At 34.3% G+C, this 18,846-nt stretch overlaps 2 protein-coding genes across 9 annotated transcripts; one reads left to right on the top strand and one right to left on the bottom strand.

Moving 5' to 3' along the window:
• Positions 1-54: 54 nt before the first annotated feature.
• On the top strand, positions 55-2,586 carry LOC107226391 (protein cereblon). 2 transcript variants are annotated; one of them, XM_015667193.2, is made up of 7 exons: positions 55-220; positions 570-679; positions 837-1,166; positions 1,305-1,557; positions 1,697-1,842; positions 1,988-2,184; positions 2,347-2,586. In XM_015667193.2, exons 1-7 carry the CDS (start codon positions 166-168, stop codon positions 2,552-2,554), a joined length of 1,299 nt encoding a protein of 432 aa, XP_015522679.1. In that variant the 5' UTR covers positions 55-165; the 3' UTR covers positions 2,555-2,586. The 2 variants fall into 2 exon arrangements, with proteins under 2 accessions (XP_015522679.1, XP_046602662.1); XM_046746706.1 differs by having other exon boundaries at positions 1,302-1,557.
• Positions 2,587-2,706: 120 nt separating this feature from the next.
• Positions 2,707-18,567, bottom strand: LOC107226388. Of its 7 annotated transcripts, none has more exons than XM_046746699.1 (16): positions 18,459-18,567; positions 16,687-16,769; positions 15,809-16,105; positions 15,139-15,280; positions 14,703-14,822; positions 14,156-14,421; positions 13,944-14,053; positions 12,506-13,120; positions 9,663-9,860; positions 8,792-9,129; positions 8,427-8,726; positions 8,050-8,320; positions 7,509-7,640; positions 7,147-7,400; positions 6,569-6,713; positions 2,707-6,443 (listed from the first exon to the last, which is right to left on the bottom strand). In XM_046746699.1, exons 3-16 carry the CDS (start codon positions 16,036-16,038, stop codon positions 6,436-6,438), a joined length of 3,129 nt encoding a protein of 1,042 aa, XP_046602655.1. In that variant the 5' UTR covers positions 16,039-16,105; positions 16,687-16,769; positions 18,459-18,567; the 3' UTR covers positions 2,707-6,435. The 7 variants fall into 7 exon arrangements, with proteins under 7 accessions (XP_046602655.1, XP_015522676.1, XP_046602658.1 ...); XM_015667190.2 differs by having other exon boundaries at positions 7,509-7,622; positions 18,459-18,529; XM_046746702.1 differs by having other exon boundaries at positions 8,125-8,320; positions 18,459-18,529.
• Positions 18,568-18,846: the final 279 nt, after the last annotated feature.

The following is an 18,846-nucleotide window of genomic DNA, read 5'->3' as shown; positions in this document are numbered from 1 at the left end:
AATTGAAGTATCTGAACAATTTTTTGACACTTTTTATCATAACCACAAGTGAAACGGTGTGAATAATTCGGCGTATATGCCGTAGATGAAACTGCTGAATTTAATGCAAGATTTTTCCAATTTTATTCAAAAATATTTACAGTTAACCACATTTAGAACCCAGTTATGAACTTTGTAATGGAGACAGACGAATCCAGTGCTTCTGAAGAGAATAATTCAGGTAAATGCAACAATAATTTTTCTGATCACGAAAATTTCCACTTGACATTCTGCAATAAGTTCAAACTGACGAAAATGTAATTCTGGTAATGAAACATAATTGTTGTCCTTTTGAAAATTCAAAAGAAAAGGAATACTCGATGAACGGGTAGAAAATATTTACATCTATGTACCTTAATCTACGTTTTACTTTTAATTACGTTTTACTTTTACCTAAGATCGTCCCAATTCTTACTTCAAATTTCAAAGCATTAGGAATTTTGTAACACTGCATACCTTTCAAATATGTTGTAGACACTTTTACCAGGTTATCTATTTCAATTGTTTTACCTATATTTATGATTTTACAGATGCATCATACATTGTGGAAGCATCTGATTCCGATGAAACCATCGAAGACGTGGTGTCACTTCCATCCACAGATAGCACGTTTGATTTAACGCTACCTGCAACTCACTCGGTAAAGTGATGCAAATGAGACATACTCACTTTTAAACTTATGAAATAAATCACAAACACTTCTTTTCAAAAATGAGTCAACTCATAATTGCATGTTTTATTTGTGTCAAGATTTTTATCAGCATCAATTTTCACCTTCATCTTTTTCACCTTCTCAGTATTTGGGAAATAACTTGGAGGAGCTGAGAGGTCGGACTATTTTGGATGATGGTATATATATGAACCTGCCGTTATTAGTAAAACAATCGGTCATTTTATTCCCTGGTCAAACACTGCCACTAACTGTCCATGGAAGAGATACTATCGAGATGCTCCAAAAGTGTATAGACAAGGATCGAACTTTTGGTGTTGTTTGCTTGGATCGTGACAAAATGATCCCTATTGGAACAACAGCTGAAATTTATCAATACAAATCAGAAATTCAATCATATGGGTTTAGGGTGAAAGCAAAGGGGAGACAACGTTTTAAAATATTGCGTCTAATACAGGTTTGTCTCTACCGAATTAGTCATATTTAACATCTTTACTATCTATGATTTACTGACTTCAATCGGTTTGTATAAAATTGTTTTCTGGCGATTTCACAACATAGATACATTATTGACAACATACTTTTCTTATGAAAGGGCTCGGGCAAGATATCTGCTGATGTTAAAATACTACCAGAAATATCACTTGGACCACCGTTATTCGACGAGCGATTAGTCAGCTTGGATCGCCTGAGAACACCTCCCACTAATAAACATCAAGCAAAAAGACGGCAAATATTAGATAGATATGACGCAGTAGCAACTCCTTGGCCATCCTGGGTCTATAGACAGTACGATTCAAGAATACTTGCAATCAGAATCAGGCAGTTTTTACAATACATTGAAACACGTTAGTTTCTTTGCTATTAGCATATGACAAAAATTATCATAACCTCTGACAGGAATATGATTGTCTTATAAATGGTTATTTGGACTTTATGCAAAGTATTTATGAGTACATCAATGTTGATTAAATTATTCTGGTTTAGAGGGCAGTAGTATTCCGGAAGATACAACAGAATTATCATTTTGGGTTGCTCAAAATCTACCACTGGACGACAGCGAAAGAATTTTATTACTGGCCTATAATTGTGCCATTCCTAGGTTACAATGGGAGATCAAATATCTGGTCAAGGTACATTAATATGGAGTAGTTAGAATTTTAACCAATGGAACATCACTAACCAATTTCCAATCGATATCTGTGAATTAATTCTGTCTCAAACAATTTACTTTCCTTATTCTTTCCATAATTAATGATACTAATTTGATTCATATAGGACCGAGTTTTCACGTGTTCCCAATGCAATGAATTCATTGGAAAACAGTCTGACATATTTCCTATGAGTAAAGAAGGGCCGCAAAATGCTTACTGTAATCCTGCCGGAATTATTCATGATACGGTGACTCTATACAAAGCTCAAGGCCTGGTACTTAGCAGAGAGGAGCCGTGTACCGATTTTAGCTGGTTTCCAGGGTATAACATTTGCTCTTATACTTATTTGTGCCAATCAATATTTTTCATCGGTTAAATAAAACTGCTTGATCTCTAAGTACTATAGATCATTCTTCAGCTCTTGCAACTACATAGGTAAATCCTGTAAATAATTCAAGTGAAATTAATAAAAGTTTTATTCAGGTATGCTTGGACAATAGCTTCATGCAACTGTGGTGTCCACATGGGATGGAAGTTCACAGCAGTTCAGAGTGATCTTAGACCTGTGGCATTTTGGGGACTTACTAGAAAAAGCTTACGATCAAAAAAACTTGGCGCAAAAGGACAACACTGGAAAAGTAGAATTCAAGGATATAACAATTCCGACGATTTTTTGACATGGTCTGAATAGTTAATGACAATCATAACCATAATCATATATGATTTAGTACTCAAAAAATTAATACAGATAATATTATATGTAAGGGTGAAAGCTCTAACTCATTCCGATTTTCCATTGATAAGTTTTTACCGTAATAATTGAAATATTTTTTCTAACAAAAACAGAAGCATCAAGTGCAGTTTATTAGTATATACTACAGCAAAGGGTGCACCGTTATGGCACAGTTTATAAAAAGTTACGAATTGTTTTTGCGATAAAACGATGCTGAATGTAGGATTGTGAAATATTACATACATTTTAAGCGAACGTTATACGATCAATGTCTAGTTCGCAGCATTGTACAGTACGTTACGATTTCTAGTACAGGTGGTGAAGTTATAACCCACAATTTCTGTAAAATAAAAATAATACTATATTTTTCGTCATAGTAGGCATAAAGTACGTTCAAATATGCACCATTTGCGGGCGTAAAGTTGAATTTTATGCCCCAGGTATGAAACCTACTATTTAACCCATTCGCTTTTTTGTACATTATAGTGTACAATCTTGATTTACGATTTTCTCGATATATACTGCATATTAAATAATTGTAAAGTATATGAAATAGAGGTCAAATTTTCTGACAAATCGATTCCCACTATTTATTTTGTAGAATTATTCTCACACTGCAGGAAAATCGCAAATTTGGAACCAAACTAAAGTTCTGAAACATACCAAATCATTTCGAAATCGTCCACAAAAAGTGTTTCTTTATTTTTCTTTCTCAAATAATGGTATTTTGAGTAAATATTTTCATTTTAAAGGGAACGGGTTGATATATTTTAGGATCTATTCGTTCTGAAATGCTGGATTGAGTATCGCTTAATTTATTGTAGCTGCCGCAAAATATTTAGCTGCTCACAATTAGAACTTCGTTTACTGCAAGTATCTAAAAGTCGATACATTAAAAGTGATTTACGCAATTTGATACTGTTGAAAAACGTATCAAATTGGTGAATCTCAAACCCTTTGTGAAGTTCAATCACGTGGTTCCGTTTGTTAGTAACATATTTGTTAGGAAAGTGTGCAATATTTTGTAATGAATAAAACAACCGGTTTTCATCTGAAACAAGTTACACTTATTAAAATTCTTGGAAAATCGAATAGAAGAGTGCAGATATCATTTTCAATTCTGTATAGCGCCGGGAATGAAGAATTTGTTGAAGTTAAAATTTATATATGAATCATTATAATAAAGTTTTTAAAAGGCCTGTAAACATCCTTGAAACCTTTACAATATAAAGATTTGAATAGTGTTTAGTTTTTCAAGTTTACCAAAAAATAAATCCCAGGAAAACATTCGTTATTCTATCTTATTAAATCCGCCGCTAGTCTACATTTCTCCCGAAAGCCAAATTCCTTTTATTACCTTTTATTGGTGGAAGAAGACGCCACCAGTAATAAAATTACAACATAGTTGCATAATCAATTTCAAGAGTTTGCCGTAAGACTGTTCCTAACAATGGTAGCGAATATAGTGATCTATGAGTTAGCATAAGTTTTTCATCTACATGTATGTACAATTCGTGACTGTAAATGAACAAAATTTCATTCATCAAGGGTAAAGGTACTTTGATAAATACTTCGAATCAATCGATTAATTTTTGTTCTCGCATATCGTATATTTTTCGATTACCTTAAATCAATCAATAAATTTATAATAATCATATTTCAATTTTTCATTCATTCGCTTGTGTATCTATTTGTTTGCGACATGACATTAGTCATCAAGATCGCTACGCGCTCATTCAATATTGTGTAATTTCAATTTATAATCATATTAATAATTAGACGCTGTCTCTTGTTATTTTAATAATTTTATACAAATTGCGGACCGTGCTGGATGATTTTAGAAAGAAAAAGCTCAGCAGCTGTCCAATCTTTGCATGTCCGAAGTACACATTTGCTTTTTTTAGGTGCTTTTCTTTAATACCATATTTTTAAGAGGTCTTCATTTTGTTTTCGCTCGATTTTAATACTGCACAACTGTCCTTAACGTCCAGTGTGCCAGGTTCAAATAGAGCGAATCAAAACGAAAATTGTACATCGCGAATACAAATTGTGTTTCTGCCCTTAACGTTCAGAATACTCAACTTGAATGCAATTTGACCTCTCTCTTCATGCTCAGCGTGTTTTGTCAGAAACGAGAACACAGGGTAGTGTTTGAAATCAAGGAAAAATTTTCAAATCATAAGCACAATGATTATCAGCTGTCAAAGTTTATCAAGTCTAAGCCAAAGTATATAGAATAGGTTTTTTATAATTATAAATTATCGTATAAATTTGTAGTGGTTATTTTTCTATGTTCTGTAAAAATTCGCAAAATGTATAACCTTGAGTTAATATCGTGATTCTAATAGTATGGCACTAAGTATCACTAGTGAATTGTTCCAAAATCAATTTTCCTTGATATTGTCCACTATAGCCCTGTGGTTTCCTGTTCACAAAACTTCTCGACAATTCCTTTTAAAATTAAAAATTTTCGGTACATAAATGTACAGTATACATATGCAATGTATATACAATATACACACATACTGTGCCCTCCACCGAATGTCACCACACACAGCTGTCTATATCTTTTCCTTGATCATTGGTGAAATCGCGGATTAAATTGGATAACTACTACATACTCTGATATCTATTATGCCGTAATTTTGGATTCACAGGAAGAAGGAAAGGTAGGAGAGATTTGATGTAAACAGTTAGTCTTGATTAAAGTCTAGAACCATGAATAAATACAGAAATACCACTAGGCTGCTCTGAATATTAAATCAGGAAAATGAGGGACAGGTACGTAGCAAATTAAATTGCAGACTGAACTTATGCAGATCGCCACTGGAAGATGTGATGTTGTGTTACAAAATCAGATATAATAAGTGACCCTTTTTCAACCTTTAACAAATAAACCAGTGCTTTCACTAACACTGTTATTCAATTCCTGTAATGGCTATACAATCAATTATTATCAATGTTTAGATTGAAATAAGTGCCATATAACTTACAATTCAATTGTGCTCTTTCTTTACTGTTTTCACTGTTGAAATAGTAAAAATCTATTATACTTCAACTTTCTCTGATACTGAAATTGGCAAATCTGACTAGGTGATAATCTGTTTCGATTCTTTGTTGGCTTGTCACAATCAAAGCCGTGGACGTTCTTCACATCGTCAAAATTGTATCAAGAATTTGAATTTAAAACTGTCTGAAGACACGTTGAATGCGGAAAGAAGTGAATAAATAATCAGAATAAAATCGAATATTACTACTTGTTTCAAATTATGACAACTATTTTCTGGCTTTAGAATAATTTGCTGATTACAATGGGTTGAAAAAGTAATTGTGCTAAGTGTTTTGAGTCACTTTTGGCAATCCTTATTGACTTGAACTTGTGAGTTATACTCTATTAATGACTTTTGCTTTAGTAAAGAAATGCGAAAGTCTCAAAATGCTTGTAATAATGTCAATACAAATACCACTTTAATATTGCACAATCATCGCAAATGAAATCTCTGTTTCTAAACTTAGTTCGAATACCTTCGAGAATATGCAGTAAAATGTCTCAGGTATAATATCAGTAATTTTGAATATACACTGTTTAAATATAACCTTATCCGAAGGTGGATCAACATATGCTTGTAAATCAGGAAAAAAAAATTGCTAAAATAGTATTTCTATTATTTTTTGCATTACCAAATACACATTGGCTCGAAGCCAAATCAAATATTTCTGGAAATAGATATAGACATAAGTTAGAAAAGGTACGTCACCAGCCACTGGCTGTTTTTTACACTCTGATGCCTGCACTATGTATCGCATGGTATTGGTATGTCCGCCTGTTTTCATGATGTTTACAAGTCTGCAACAAGTGATAAACTTCTTTAATGACATGATATTTGATTCCGCTGACCGTTATGTTACTAGGTCTATCCTCAATGGAAATTTTAGTTTCTAGTAGGTACAACATATCGTATAATAACTCACTTTCAATCTCAGATCCGGCAGAAATAAGTTTAGAATGCGATTGTGTCCCTGAGCTTGGTTGCTGACCATTGTGTGGCGCCGAAGACGATGGCGCAGTAAAACCTGGTGGTGGTTGCATTGCCCAGTGTTGGGGCTGGTTCTGCTCCTAAAACGAAGAATAAATTAATGTTTCAATATTTGCAAGAAAGTCATTTTCCAAGATTGGAGCTCAATAGACTCAAGGTGTGAAAAACTAACCATAGACTAGAGAAAATCGAGAGCTAATGTATTTGAGAATATTTTTCTATTCTCTTAACACATTTGGAGAACATACCATACCATTTTATCTTACAATGATCGAATCGTTTTTAAATTCCGAACTCAGGTACACGTATTTGTCAATAAGATCACTTACAAGAATCTCTATTGATTTCAAAATGTAGTAGGCAAGTGATAAGTATAATATTTCTTTGATTAATAACGGTATGTGATTCAATTTTTAATTAAGTTTAGCATTTTATGTGCCAAAATATCAAAGTAATTATTGAAAGCCAGAAGGTTATCAACATTTTTCGGTACATTATAGATTTTCAACTGACCTGTTGTGTTGTATGAGATGATGTGTGCGGAGACTGAACGTGAGGGAATTGCCAAGTAGCTGTCGCCTGGAAAGGGACTGGTCTAGATGAGCTAACAATAGCTGGATCAATTGAAGTCCAGTCAGCATTTGGTCCGATGTTATTCCACCCTGTCTTTTGGTGTAGAAGCTGTTGGTGGTATTGCTGTTGTGGACTGCCCACTTCGCACCAATCTTTTAAGTTATACACAGCATCGCCGGCACATTTACCAACGCCTGAATAAAGAGCATGGTTTTTTATTGTTTGTAAAATCATCATTCCGTAATGTCTACTTTTAGAAAGTTGAGAAGGTGAAAGAGAACAAAATAAGAGACAATCTATACCTTGGGAACGAAGTAGCGGGCCACCATTGGGCAGAAAAGTATTTTGCTGTGGAGTTTGGGCACCAGTTAACAATACCCCAGATGAGTGACTCATGAATGGCAGTATCTTACTACCTGCAGACATAAGCAACTCTGTAACACAAACACGAGTCCATGCCATTGTACATTTTTGCCATATTGTAAATATCTACAACTACAATGGATATAGCAGTTTATTGTTAAGAGGTAATACCTGTATCTTATTGTCACAGTTTATATCTAAAATCACTTCAAGTATACAGCTTTCTGACTGTTTCAGAGTCGATGATGAAAAATGATGATCAAATAGTTTTCAGCTACAATTTCCAGAACTAAAAATTGATTGCCCGAAAATTTTGATTCTTCATAGTCAAAAGGGTCTGGGTCAGCTATAAAATAGATGCATTCACAGGGACAGAAGAAAAAAAAAAAAAGAAAAAACATGGAGCATGTATCCGTGGATAATTTAACGATAGTGACGATTTTATTTGACACGCGCTAGCGAAAATTAATTATTATTTACCGGAAAGAACATTGTTTGTGGGAGCCGGTCGCGGTATACCCAAACCAAAGGAGTTCATGTGATTTGGAGCCGAACCTGGAAAGCCTGGTGGTGGTAGACGACTGCGCTGTCCAAGATTGGTTGATGTAGCTGCCGTAGGTGCAGGGCTTTGAGTACCGCTAGGCGGTAACAAATTTGGTGGGAGTCGAGATAACAGGGAATGTGATTGCTGCAATGCTTGAAGGTTCTGCATATGTTGTGCTTGTTGTTGCAAATGAGCAATGTGTGCCACCTATATTGAGAAAAACAAGAACTTTTAATGTTACATAAGAGTTAGAAATGAAAGCAAGAGATATTTCATTAGGTTAAAAAAGGTTTAAACTTTGAGATTTTCTAACCTGGGGGAAGTGTTGTTGGCCTAAGCTCACAAGGCTTTGTTGTTGCACTCTGCTTTGTTCTTCTCGTTCTCTTAGCTGTTGTTGTTGTTGCTGCTGTTGCTGAAACAGTCTCTGGTGCTGCAGCATTTCATTTTCCATCAATTCTGCTAATGCTTTTTGAGTCTCATGAAAAGGATCGAAACCCAAATCATCATCAGCCTTTATCTCTGTATTTACTTCACTATGATGTTTATTTAAGTCATCCAACGACGTCTGACCGTTTTGTTTTATGTAATCACAATTTTCTTGATTTTGTTGCGCCTGCAAATGTGTGCAAGTGTCTGTAAGTAATGACCAGACAAATGTTTCGTATTTACAATAATTACCTGCATTACAAGCCTCTGTCTCAACGAATTTTGTTGAAAATCAGCCATAAACTTCGATGCTGGTGAATCTGTGAGAAAATTTGTAGCAAATACAGTTGCATTTTCAGCCAAAGTAGCATATCTCGAATTAGTGAAGACTTCTCCATCAATAAATTCCTCGGGATTGAAAGAGACACCTGGTGAACTAGACGGGCTTGGCTTATGTGTGGGGAGATTTGTCTGAGAAGGTTCGGGTTGAAATCCAAACGCAGCTTGCCAATCTTCACTAGAGTGGACAGTAGGTAGGGAATCAGGTATCGATACCAATCCCGTACTCATCCAATCTAAATTTGTGCTCCCTGTTCAATAAAACAATTTTTGTCATTATTTTCTAAAATCCCTAGAAATATAAACATAAAAGTACTTCTGTATTAAAAAATTAATACCACAATCAAATAATTAAATCTGTATCGTATGCTAGTATTCAATAAATTAGTTATAGTGCTTTTATACAATTACTTTGATTACCCAGATAACAACGTGCGTTCAAATTTGACAGCAAAATGACAGCAATGCTTGTAAAGTGTTGCCAGCAAAATGAGAACAAGGTGTGTCCGAAATTGCTGTCAAAATCAGAAAAAACTATTCTGTGCAAGAGTTATCAACAAAAAGTCGCTCAACACAAGCAAGCCTTGCCATATTACGAGATAACATGATTATTGCTTTACATTTGCTACGTAACAATTATTCACAACAAACATTCAGTGAATTGGTAAAACGAATTGCAACTAGTGGAATAGACTTATTGTACAGACACACTGAATTATCTGGGTATCTGAATATTCAATATCAGTCTTACAGATAAAATTGGACAAATGCCTGATACGCATACCGGTTTGTGACGTTGGTGGCGTAGATACAGTAGATGATACTTTCTGAAATGTATTCGAACTAAAAAAGCTGTTGTTATCCGTTTGAAAGATGGATCGATGATTCAGTTGTATTTGCGACCCGCCATTATGCACACGGATACCAGGGGGCAGTTGCTGTGAGCCATCCTGAGATGAAGTCGTGCTTGCTGGTGATGTACCTAGACACGACACGTACAACCGCTACACTACGAGATGCGATCTACTTGTTTTAAGGTTCCTCCAGAATGCCAGAATAAACAGCTCCCAACAAAATGATACCAAATAATTTCCTCCATATTTTGTTGTTACCTTGTTTAAATGTTAGAATACTGTAATTGCTTTAATGCTATTGATTGCATCTTTGCCCAGAAAACTAATCATGTGATACAAACAAGGAAAATATGATAAATGCAAGAGAATACTAGACAGATTTCTTTTATCTTGAGATTTTAGTTCTGAAACAGATACTGAAGTACGTTACAAGAATTAACTTCTTTCAATAACGTGCGACATGTGTCAAATGCAAAAATGGAAGAAAAGCTAATTTTCTGGTTCAAAGCAAAGATAAAAATATCACATATGGGATATCTTTCTCTATATTTTGTAAGAAACATGACTAGGGTAATTTTGGAAAAAATTATCTATAGTCAAATATTAGGATTATACAACAATGACTGAAGTCAGTTAACATCACCAACTCATGGGTATCTCTACGTGCGTGCCTGTGTGTGCGAAAAATTTCTATTTTTCCATTATTTGGATAAATCGGTTTTATTTGCTAAAGTACAGAGACCATTTGCATGTAAATTAAAAATTTTGCTGATGCGACATGAATCGCAGTACTAAATTAGATCGTTATCAATTTGTGTTATTATCTCGATCTAAACAGTGAATTTATTTGGCTGTATACAAAAGTTGACAGAGATCCTCGGATAAACCAATACAATCTGTCTACTTTCAATACTTACCTGACAATTTTGTTAAGAAAAAGAGCAACAGGTCTACTAAAATCTCAAAAATTAACGATTTTCTGGGCAAAGTTCGCGTTTATCTAACTAGCCTATTCTCTGTGTAGGATAAAAATAAGCACACACGAAGACACAACACGATCAATTTTCTGATTAACTCTCTTTATTTTGGCATATTATATTTTTTTATAGTATGTATCATTCTACACTCTTCAATAGGCACTTGGCATAAGTATTTACTCTTAAAACACATATTCATATTTATAGTATGGCAGTCTTTCCTGACTATTTAGATCATAAGATCCACATTAAAGCGCATAGGTACGTTTATTAGACACTACAGAGTACTTTAAGCTTTAAAGAATAAACTGAACATCATTTTCGGAAGACCATAGATGTTTTTTTAATTATACCCGAAGGCAAAGCCTGATTCTAACCGGAAATACTGATTCTTCAATTTACGAATTTAGGAAAGAGAACGGAGAAAATTTTACTAGTTACTAGTCAGTAATTGGCCAATCGTTTGGTTTTAAAATAACAGGATCATAACTTTAATACATGATTACAGTATTCAAATGTTTTCACAATGAACAAAACGTCTGAATTATTCAGTCAGTCATAACGTATAATTGCGACCAAATACGTTTGATCCAATTACGAGCTTTCAGCTTGCAAAATTGAATATTAATCGAGTTTGCATAGGTCCTATTTCACATTGATTTTTTTTTAAATATTGCGATATATTTCACTGCTATCGAATACAACTTCCCTTGCTCTACTATGAAGAACTGTGATTGAATACTTAAGTGATTCTTATACTGTGTTTCAATAAAATTGTTGTATTTCTTCAGTTTGTATAAAAGAATATCAGGAAGATTTCTTTAAAATGTATATATTATATCTATCCTCCCCGTAGTTAGTAGAAATATGCATTTGTATAAATACAAAATTAATAACAATGAAAACTAATACTTTATGTTTTCATAAATAACAGCAAGTTAGTTGGTAAGTTGAGCAAAAAGCGTATTTGAAAATCAATTACCATTAAATAGAAGAAATTCGTGGAAATTGTAAGAAAGTCGACTACCTGTTTCTCACACGGAAATTCACAAGAAGGTTATATTTTATAGTACAGCTGAACAATAATGGCTCAATTTTACTTTATATCATCAAATGGGACTAAAAGCGGAAGTTTTTTTCAACTGCTAACCATTTCTCTGGGTCAAAATATGTGAAAAATGGTAGGTTTGAGAAACTCTTTTTTTTTTTAACTTTCCTTAACCAAGTGAATAAACTTTTTATGGAATCTCTGGAATTAAACCTTTCTTAATATTGCCCGAAAATTTTTTGGAGTATTTTTTGATTGAATAAGACGAAGATATTAAAAAAAATAGCCAATTCCCTTCGTGCCAAATGTGGCATGCTAAGCACTAAACGTTTTAATACTTGAATATCCGCACTTTATGTCCACGTACGCGTCATAGACTTTGAAATTCAATTTTCAATGTTATTTATAAAGTATGTGCAAGTGATTTTTCATATTCAAAATCAAAAATCACCATAAATGTCTAAAAACGTATGCTACTTATTCTACTAGTGTCTGACTAGTTTAAGTAAAAATTAATGCAGATATTTAATAAGGCTTAATTGATGCGTTTTTCAAGTGCTTTGATTACTATGAAAATTATGATCACTTTAATATGGCATTGTTCTGAATTGTTATTAAATCGACGCAATGGAAACCTTATATTTTAAGAAAGTACCCACTATCTGAGAAACCCACAGCGAAATACACAATCAGTTCAATAAAAGACAGTCGAGACAGACAAAAATAACGGCGAGTATAAAGAACTCACCTAACACAGCTACACTGCCAATTTCTTCGGAATCCACTAACCCTGCATTGAGATTTGTAGAATCTTCTGTGCTTGAAACAGTACTAGCTGGCGTACTGCCTTCCCTTGGAGGATCACTTTCGCTCTCAGATTGACTTCTTTCACCATTTTCAAAGACACCATTAATCTTTGGTTCGTCGTTCTGGAATTCCGATGGATTTTGATCCTTACTTTGTGTATTGTGTTGATCCATTTTACTCCTACAGCTCGACATTTGTGTATTTTCACTAACTGAATCGACCGAAGAATCGAGAGACTCCTTTTGCATGTTACTCTGCGTCTGTAAACTAGTTTGACCATTTGTTGAATTTGATTCAGACCGAGAACTTGTCCGTACTCCATGTTTTTCTTTATTCTGTGAGTTTTTGTGTTTGTTGCGTGCAGCCTGTGCTTTACTTTCACTATTACTTTTTCCTCTACGACTCAGACCTCCTTCGCCTTTGTTGTTGTTATTTTGTTGATTTATCGTGACAGCTGGGTGATTTTGCTGTATGCTTACACTTCCGTTTGTGCCATTAGATTGTTGCACCGGCGTATGCACAGGTGGAGATGGTTCTTTACTATTTGTTTGTGTGCCTGTAAACATTTTCCCATTTTAGTGGACAATTTGCATGTAATTATACTCAAAAGTACAAAAATGAAATGAAAACCTGATATTTTTAATATCGATTCGACATGTAACGGTAATATAATGGAAATAGAAAAATAAAAGGGGCAAGAGAGGGTGTCATGCTGAGTCAATTGGCCTATAGAACTTGTAGTTTCCAAAGCATTGTTCACGAGATAAGACCAGTTGAAAAGTTGCATTAGGTGCCGGCATGTACCAGTATTGAATACACGGCAGTGATTGTTCAGCAGTCTGGTTGATAGGTGTGCTGGATTACTGATGCGGGTCCTACCACTTTCGAATTTGAGAATTTAAAACAAAAGTAATTTGGAAAAACAATTTACTACAAAAATCAATCGTTACAAGAGGTGCTGAAAGTTATAACCTTTAACTTGGATGCATAGTCGAGCTCAACGAAGTAGTGACTGACGCATTGATTCAAAGACATTATCCACCTAATCTGATATTTTAAATATTCGTATCCTGCGAATGGTATCTCAGAGACCTCATGTTCTATAAGCGAATTTAGTCAACTCAACACCCTCTATTACTTCCCTAAAGGTGTACAGTTAGTTTTGGGATACCCTGTTTATCCTATTGCTTGTATGTTTTTTTATCAATCATTCATTCCTTTCTAGCTTTAAAAAATTTTGACATATAATTTAATAGATTTGACATAGTTAGTTTAGACTGCTAGTTAGTTTAGCAATATAAACTCAATAATTATCAGATCACACCTAACTAAAGACAATAATGATAAAAAAATTAAATAACATAAAACGTTCGACTTACTATTTGTCTGCCCAGGTTGTAACGAAGGCCATGCTTCTTTTGTTTGTGTATTCACTGTACCATTCTCGCGAACTGTGCTACCTGTCACTGGTGGCGATGGCGTTGGTTTTCTGGAAAAGATGTATAAAATGTCAATCATAACAAGACGAATCTACTATTTTTTTTTTGCAAAATACCAAGAATGTAAACAAGATGCAAAAATTTTTATTTACCGTTGTATTGCAGATGCATGGGCGTGTAACGACTGTACAAGTTTACGCTCATACTCCTGGTGTTTGCCTTGATGCATTTCTTCCTTTGTAAAAGAAGCTTCCTGGTCACCAAAGTCATGAAGGTACATACAATCTGGTTTCGGACATGCCTGATTACGCATGAAATGCGAACAGTACTTTGTGGTCCCTAGTGACGTTTTGACCGTCCGCCCATCAACTACTATATTATTTACTGCTTCTATAGCACGCAACGCATCTTCTTGTCGCTGAAGTTGTAAAACATAGATAATAAAAAATCAGTTTAAATCGGAATTGATTGCAAAAGCACAGAGTAATATGATATGAAAGCACAGATAATATGAGACCAGTCGAAACAGTAAACAGCATAGATAGAAGTCAAAGATTCTATTGATATGTACAGGTTTGGTGTACAATTATTAAACAAGCACATTTTTTTAATAATTGACGCCAGGGTTTCAAGAGTACTTTTGTATTACTCTTATTTTGCAATGCCCTTTACATAAAACCCTGTCAAGTTGCGACTTACTTGATACGTAACATACGCCGATGCACTAGGACCCTGAGACCCTGCATAAGAGGTACTTTGATTTATTACAACTTTGTGAATCTTCCCAAACTTCCCAAAGTACTCGTGTCGCTTAAGAACCTACAAAAATTAAAGTCATGGCAGATACTGTACACTAATTTATCCCTACAAATAATGCAAAACTAATTAAAACAAATAATAAATCTTAGATGCCCGAGGATAGCAGTTTAGGCGATAATAAATTAGAATATCATGAGCACAATATTGAAACACAAATTATTTCAGTTTGAGAAGTAATAACATCTAAATCTTAATTTTAGTAACTATAGACCCATAGATTTTTGTTAGGTGATTGAAAAATATCGATTAAACAAAATACCATACTTCCTCGATTCAACCGTTTGTTTTAAGATATCAGGAAATGTTCAGCACTTACGTCAGCATCTGCCAGCCGCATTGGCAAACCAACAACAAAAACAAGATTTTTTTGCACCACCCGAACGTTTGCAAGATGTTTCCTGTTCTCAGTTACACGTTGTTTTCGCTGCTGGTCTTTCAGTCTTTTCTCCGCCTTCAACCTAAATAAATATCGCTTATGTATCAACGTACATGACAATTTGTATAGAATATAAATAAAACATTGTGTTTTTACCCATTCAAAACTGTTAATTCATAATTCTACCTCATTATTGTAACACATTTAAGTTGCAATCTCGAAAATAATTATCAATGTATATTTAATGTCCTAGTATGTATGAAAATTAATCCAATTGTAACTTTTTTTTAGAGAACTGATATATCAATCCTATGGTTTACTGGTCTGCTGAAATTTAATCTGACAAGTTCAGGACTTGTGCAAAATATCAAAGATCTTCCAATCAAACTGTAAATGGGGAACAAATAAAATCCAGTTTCAAAAAGAGTATGCTTCAAAGCACTGGTAAGCTGTTGCAATAAAACTGTATTATTCGAAATTTGGTTGCACACACCTATATATGCAGAAAAGCTCTTTTGGAAGTTGGATATACAGTCATTTACAACATTCAATCATAAATGAAATTACTAAATGATCATCTATGTACTAAATACAAATATAGTTATTATACCTTGCTATTTCTTCCTTAGTTAGAGGCTTAAAGTCTGCAGGGTTTTCAGGATATGCTTTCCGACAAGCAGGACATAAACCATTTTCATCAGTACGGATTCTGTGCCAGCAAAAACGGCAAATTTGGTAACCACATGTGCACGGATAAAAGTTCAGATCGTCCACCTCCAACGGTTCCATGCATAGCGGACATTCAACCGCATCTTCTCCACTTTGATTCAAAACCGACATGCTCCTTATTGGAACTTTGCGTGATAAGTTTGGAAAAAAACTGAAGTACACTTCGAGCCTAGAGTTCCTAAAAAACAGACGCAAAATTAATCTCTTTAAAAAGTTATGAACATCAATATCTAGTTAAAAAATTTGGATTACTATAGCAATACTGAAAGGTAGATTGATATATATATAAAGAAGAATAAAAGAAATAGGTGTATTATATGTAGTTATTGCATGATCTAAGGCTGTCTATAAAAATAGAACTCTAAGATTATTGACTACCAAATTATAGGTACGTAACGTACTGTTTAGAATTTCAATTTTGATCGCAATACATCTACCATAGAATGGAGATGTTTAGTAAAGGATGGATCTTTTACTTCGATCTCTCCTGGTCTACATGCACTTATATGTCTACGTAATTCAGTGCTTAGAAATGCTAAAATGTTTAAAAATAAGGCAATTACATTGGATGTACATCCAAATGCAATTGTGATTCTAGAAGTATCATATATTATACCATACCTATGCTCACTTATATGTTTCTCAATAACTTTATTACAATTAATTATATATTACTTTTGCTAACCGTTCAGTTCATCTTAGTAAAAAGTCTATCACTCTGACTGCAATGTCTTATGAAATAATAATTTTTTTACTCACGTTAAAACGTATGCCAATTTTTTCTATACTGAGCCAATGGTAAAGCCTAGGATCCTAGATTGAGTTCTATTTCTGATAACTACCTGAAATCAAAAGATCGAATTCTAAGTAACAAAGTAAATTTCATACTATGGTATTTCGTAAATTTTAAATGATCAAGTAATGATTTTAATTAACGATTATTGCTTTTTAGATGTAAAAATATTTCATTCAGAAACAGTCCTTCACCTTGTTCAAGTAGGACATGAAATTACTAGAGAAAGTGAGCAGTTGTATCATTGTGCAACATGCTCTACAGTAAATTTTGATACACGTGGAATAAGAAATAAAACGTAATTGGATGAATACTACTTTGTAAAACACCTCGTTATGTTAGGAAATTTAAATGTAAACCATGGTGCGAGTAAACTATTACTAAATCGCTATGGTTATGGACAAAGTGAATTTCTTGGAAAAAATGTGTCATACCAACGTAGTGAATCATTACATACAAACTAATATTTCCAAGGTAAAATGTCATATTCAGCCTTTTAATTACTTTCAAACATATGACATAATACGACAAAAGTATTTAAAATTTTTTTATACACTTTGACAATATTGAGCAATTTATACGGATTGCTCATGATTGTCACTTGGATCATCATGAATCAAAAATGGGTTACCACAATATCATCATAAAATGCAAGGATTAACTTACAAAGAAATTTTATATTCACAAGAAGCAGCGGTATTACATGGTTCAGTAGCAATGCCTGTTTGTAATAATAAAAAAAATCTGACGAATTGATAGTTATTTCAGAGACTGTTGATTTTCAACTATCACCAACAACAAAGCACTATGTTTTAACACAAGTAGGGATGTGATCAGTGTAAAATCAGCACATTCACATAAAGATTACCAAGAACTGTCAGTTGCTCAGACAAAGGATACTGATCACTAACTGAAGATTTGACAAACACTGGTGGTGTAAAATGAGTCGTAATATGATTACCGAATTTATATTAAAAAACAAGGACGTATAACTCAACTTATTCAACGCATTTGAGACTCAAAGATGAGTTAAGACAACGTAAACAGCTGTTAAAACTGATGGGAAACGTCAAGTGAGAGGCACAGGAGGGGTGATAGGAAAACGGTGGAAAATTATAGAGTGGGGAGTGACACGTAAAAGAAGCGGAGGGCGGGGAAGGTAACCGAATAACACTGTGCAGCATACGAGGATAAGCGAAGGGTGGGAGGAGACCGAGAAGGGCGGGGAGGGTGAGAAAGAGGAGTGGAGGGGAACAGACCAATGTAGCTACGCGAATAACATTAACCCAAAGAAATCTCTACTATTTATTAAGACCATAAATAAATCTTGGCCAATCTATATTCCGTCAATATCCGTCGCGTTACGTTATCTACGCCCTGAATCTACGTCCGAAATCATCATTGGTGAAAATGGAAATAGCCAATGAAAGCCAATTGTTTCATGGAATTTCCAAATTAATATTCAGATATGTACGGGACGTAGTAGAAATAAGTCAAAAGTGGGACCCCTCCCACGAAACGAAAAGCGTAAACTCTTTTAAATACACTATTTTACTCGCAAAACCTTCATTGAGTCTTGAGAGCTCACTGTTTTAACCTTAACTTGGCATTCTTACCCTGAAATTTTCAACTTCTCTAATAATATCCGTGTAAATTTGGAACGGACACTTGCACGATCGTTTACCTCATTTGTATCTACCCTAAGAAAAGTTGTCTTTTCAATCAAATGTTTACTTACGTATCAACTTTTCCACTACAAATCTTTTCTTTACTGGGAAATTTTTATGGTCGACGAAAAATAGCCGTGTGCGCAGTACTGGCGCGCAGGAGCGGACGTTACCCCTCGATGAAGCACGTCAAAGCCCTCTATGGTCAAAACAAATACCAAACTCGACAACGAATAAAATCCGTCGAAATTATGTACTATAGTTTTTGCCACGGTCGTTTTTGTACTCCTTCGGAGTCGTTGATATTGATAGAATATAACCCACGAATAAATTGCTACATCCATGCATGTTTTTAAAATTTTCCCGTTCCCTTATTTTATCCACTGTGTTCATAGATTTGTCGATGATATTATTTTTCGTTTGCATTTAGCGCGCAACTCACGCACCAAAGCCGGATAT

Source organism: Neodiprion lecontei, chromosome 1 (genome assembly GCF_021901455.1).
Source record: "Neodiprion lecontei isolate iyNeoLeco1 chromosome 1, iyNeoLeco1.1, whole genome shotgun sequence".
NCBI classification, from domain to species: Eukaryota; Metazoa; Arthropoda; class Insecta; order Hymenoptera; family Diprionidae; genus Neodiprion; species Neodiprion lecontei.
This window is presented reverse-complemented; position numbering and strand designations above follow the sequence as displayed.

Coding starts and splice junctions, on each gene's coding strand:
- LOC107226391 (XM_046746706.1), top strand. CDS start 166: ATGAACTTTGTAATGGAGACAGACGAATCCAGTGCTTCTGAAGAGAAT. Junction 221..569: donor TTCTGAAGAGAATAATTCAG/GTAAATGCAACA, acceptor ATGATTTTACAG/ATGCATCATACATTGTGGAA. Junction 2,185..2,346: donor GATTTTAGCTGGTTTCCAGG/GTATAACATTTG, acceptor AGTTTTATTCAG/GTATGCTTGGACAATAGCTT.
- LOC107226388 (XM_046746699.1), bottom strand. CDS start 16,038: ATGTCGGTTTTGAATCAAAGTGGAGAAGATGCGGTTGAATGTCCGCTA. Junction 14,054..14,155: donor CATGCATCTGCAATACAACG/GTAAATAAAAAT, acceptor CATCTTTTCCAG/AAAACCAACGCCATCGCCAC. Junction 9,861..12,505: donor TGGCAGTGTAGCTGTGTTAG/GTGAGTTCTTTA, acceptor TGTCGTGTCTAG/GTACATCACCAGCAAGCACG.